The 4,375-nt window shown below is 43.7% G+C and overlaps 1 protein-coding gene across 1 annotated transcript; it reads left to right on the forward strand.

Annotated features, from left to right (window-relative positions):
- The first annotated feature begins 1,851 nt into the window (after nt 1–1,851).
- LOC136469914 (uncharacterized) lies at nt 1,852–2,256 on the forward strand. Its single transcript, XM_066467931.1, has one exon. The coding sequence runs from the start codon at nt 1,852–1,854 to the stop codon at nt 2,254–2,256; it is 405 nt and encodes a 134-aa protein (XP_066324028.1).
- Nucleotides 2,257–4,375: the final 2,119 nt, after the last annotated feature.

A 4,375-nucleotide genomic window follows, 5' to 3' on the forward strand; every position in this document is an offset into this window, starting at 1 on the left:
TTAGTTCAAAATAAATACAAATCAGCCCTATTTTTATTCGTTCAAGTCCCTGTTGTTTCTAGAAATAGTATGCCCAGTCTCAAATTCATTTAAATTAAGATTTTAATTGTTTTAATTCAAATTTGAGTTCAATTATTTATAGAAATGCCACTGAACCTTATTTCATGCATAACTTTCACGTTTTAAGTCCGATTTGAGTGATTCTTTCGCTCATGTGTTCATAGCAATGCATAGAATAGTTTTGTAAACTTTTCAACTTATGTTTTCACTATTTGGTGTACTGCTCTAATGGAAGTCTATCTTGTATGCATGTAATGATTAGAATGATGCTTGATTGATGATTGGATCACGATTAGAGGGTGAGCCATTTGAGGTGACTGAGGACCCCCAGCAGGATCAGCAGTACTCCCAGGACGACTTTGAGGAAGGCAAGTGTACCAAACGCCCTTTGTTACCTATGAACTACTACCACATACATTCATGCATGTGTTTAATTTGAATTGCCTTTATGGACTTTACCTAGATGATTCTTGTACCACATATCCTTGATACCTGGGGTTATTGGGTAGGCATTTTGGATAGATGCTGCAGTGCTTAACATGAAGTAATTGTTAAACATGATTAAAGGCTAAATGCAATGTGATAAAATGGAACTTTTTAGCTACAGTTAGGGGGCTAGAGTACGGGGTTGAGTACTCTATGGTTCTCCATAAGGACTTAATCCTGAAGCGGCAACCTAGGAGGGACCGTACAACCCCGAGTGTCACATGGCTCTGACTTTAACCTATTATCTAGATTGTACTAGCTCATATGTAGCTCCAGTAGGGGGTAAGAGGGTATCTTTCCTTTTTCTGTTAGGGTGTGCATCGTGCTGCGATGCCCACGCGTGCCATTCCTTTGTAGCTACGACCTGTTAGTGCAACTAGCTAAGGGTTTCATTGTGAAACTCTGCCACACTTCCTAGGAAGAGGTGTAGTGGGTCTTGCGAACCCCGACATTGGGAATTATGGCTCGGTGGGTAAAGATGTACAATTTCTACAGAAATAATTAACCTATTATAATAGCCGTGCTCATAGATACGAGCGGTCTGGATCCTTCGAGATTAGTGGTTACTGTGGATGATGGATGGTTGGGAATTGAGATAAAACTTGATGATACTTTAATACCACTTGGGAATTGGGACTATTCATTAAAGTAGTAATTCATGATGCTAAAATTTGATCAACTAAAATTACAAACCGCAGTCAAACAGTGTCAAGCCTTTTTGAGCCTCATAGATCCCTTTGATATACTTGCTAAGCATGGTGAGCTTACACTTGCTTTACATCCAATGAAAATCCCGGATGGGTAACAGATAATGGATATGAAGAGTTTTCGGAGGATGTCCAGGACTATTAGGGAGACGTTCACCAGTTGGAGTCCCTATGGCATTTGGGCTAGTTATTCCGCTGTGATTGTAATAATATCGCCTTCAGGCAAACTTTGTATTAACTTTATGATGAGATATGCGATGTAATAAGTACTTTACTTTGATACTATTGCAATTTGTGATATATGTGTGTGTTTGGACATCCTGGGCGCACATATATGAGTACTTGGTTTTGCTTTGCAAAATTAGGTGCGACAAATTGGTATCAAAGCTATAACTGACTGTAGGACAAACAACCTAGATAGAAATGGACGTTTCTAGGATTTCATTGTCTTTATTTTACTACTTTTACTTTGCTATAAAATTTTTGCTTATATTCTATTCTTTATCTATTGCCAAAAATTATTTTGTTCTAATACTCAACCTTTTCATTCTTGTAGATGGCCCGTACCAAGCAGACCCCATGCAAGAGGACCATCCTAATGCCCACTAGGAGGACCAGGTTCACTTTGGGCAAGCATGTCCTGGCACATCTTGTGGAGGCTCTAAGGAACCAACAGGAGGAACCACCTGTGGAGGTGCCCATGGGGGAACCTCTAGAGGACTTGTTGGAGGATCCAATGGATGAAGAAACAAAAGAGGGACCCATGTTCGAGGGACCCATTAAGATAGAGGAGTCTGAGGAAGATCCCAAGGTAGTGCAGGAACAAGGTGGCCAGGAGGGAGCTAGTGACCCCGATGATGGAGATGGTTCTGATGATTCTGATGCTGATGGAGGTGATGATGGTGGAGATGGTGGAGACGGTGGAGATGGTGGAGACGATGGAGACAGTGGAGACGATGGGGGTGATGACAATGATGATGATCATAATGCACTGTTGGCTTAGGGATGGACTGCAGAGATCCACTACGACTTGGAGGGTGATGGCTACTACCACCCTAGGCTTTTTGCACTTGTGCATCGCTACCACACCGGAGGCACTATTCAGTACAGGACGGAGCATTGGACCCACCCTGACTACACCGACTTCTGGGAGACAGAAGTGTACATCCGAGAGGGGACTCGGGTGCGCTACATCCACCGTGCCACCACTGCACGGCTCACACGAGCGGCCGTCATCAGGGATGCAGCTCGATAGGCATTGATGGTCAACCGCAACCATCACTTCCACGACATTGCCTGGGAGGATGATCGCTATCTTCCCCGCCGTCGGAGCGGACAGTCTACGTGCAACATCACTGCACCACTTGGAGAGGCAAACCTGAGGCTAATGCCTACCCTATTGTGCTTGGCTGAGACCCACACTGACTTGGATCAGGCCCCGGATGAGCTCGATGTCATGGGGAGGGCCTACATGCAGCTGGCTTGTGAGCATGCTACACTGAAGCAGCAGCTAGGAGGTCTAGACGTGGAAGATTTAGGAGTACCCGCTCAGTCACCTCCGAGGACCAGAGGAGAGTCTGGAGACCCTAGTACCAGCAGCAACATCGACCCGTACCCATAGGAGAATCTTAAAAATATGTAATAAGCACGTGTAGCTACGCGAGAGAGTATTTAGTTTCTTTCTTTTAATGGTTGGACAAGTGTTAGTTGCATGGTTGGATGTTTATCATTATTAATAATGTTTGATTTGGATCTTTGATATGATTGTGATGACTTGTGGGCATGTCCACGGTCATTTAGTTAAGGTTAAGGTTTAAGGATATTATGAATAAATAGTTGGGTTTCGTTTTATCATGCTGTCCATTCTGTATCATTCGGAGCAGTGTGTTTTTATCAGTCCGTATCTCGTAATCTAGATGTTCAAAGATCATGAAATTTTTATGGAGATAAGTAGGCTTCAACATCTTTCTTTGTCTCTAGAATCACCTCAATAGCTATTATAAATTGTGAGATACAGCTGTTGTAAGTTGAGGTTTCTGTGCTGTCAGAATTCTGGAACAGTACAGCTTATCATTTGTATTTGACTAAGTAAACGTAAGAATCTGAAAAAGTGTTCTAAACAAAAGTTGTAGATAATTTCATAAGCTTTCCAGAAAGATAAAATACGCAATCATATGATAAAGAGAGAGTGAGATATGCTCATTTTACAGCACAGCTGTTATCCAACTCGCTGGAAAAGTTCAGAACAAATATCTTCTTGCATACCCTACATATATCTCTTGTCTACACCTACTCTTGTTACACCAGTATCTTGTAAGAGTTATATGCTTGGACATGTGAGACTTATATGATGCACCTATAGATGGTGAACACCAGGAGGAACAACCAGGGAGGCGAGGAACCGCCGCCACCACCCCCAGTCACCATGGAGCAGCTGATAATGATGCAGACCCAGTTGCTTCAACAGATGGCCCAGAACATGCAGAACATGGGGCAAGGGAATGGGAATGCACCCCCTCATGTCAGAGATAAGAGGGGAGAGTTCCTGAAAGGACACCCACCTGTATTCAAGCACTTTGCCGACCCACTCCAAGCTGATGATTGGCTACGTGCCATTGAGAGGCAACTGAAGATTGCCCAATGTGATGATAGGGAGAAGGTTTTGTATGCTTCTGGACAGTTGCAGGGAGCTGCACAGGATTGGTGGGACTCATTCCGCTTCGGCCGTACCAAAGCTAATCCCATCACTTGGGCTAAGTTCCACAGTGCCTTTCGTACTCACCACGTACCTACAGGACTGATGAAGCTGAAGAAGGAGTTCTTGGCTCTCAAGCAGGGGAGCATGACTGTTGCTGAATATCGTGATAAGTTTATACAATTGTCATGGTATGCACCTACTGAGGTAGACGAGGATGGAAAGAGGCAGGAGCTATTTATGGAGGGCTTGAATGATGGTCTCCAGTACTAGCTGTTGTCTCATACCTTTGCTAACTTCCAGCAGTTGGTGGACAAAGCTTTAGTGATTGAGAACAAGCGCCGCCAGATGGAGGACAAAAAGAGGAAATTTCAAGGACAGCAATCCAGGAGCAACTCTCGCTTCCATACCAACCCTCAACAAGCTC

This window comes from Miscanthus floridulus, chromosome 8 (genome assembly GCF_019320115.1).
Source record: "Miscanthus floridulus cultivar M001 chromosome 8, ASM1932011v1, whole genome shotgun sequence".
NCBI lineage: Eukaryota > Viridiplantae > Streptophyta > Magnoliopsida > Poales > Poaceae > Miscanthus > Miscanthus floridulus.

Bases quoted from the DNA above. Each gene is read 5' to 3' on its own strand.
- LOC136469914 (XM_066467931.1), top strand. From the start codon at position 1,852: ATGCCCACTAGGAGGACCAGGTTCACTTTGGGCAAGCATGTCCTGGCA.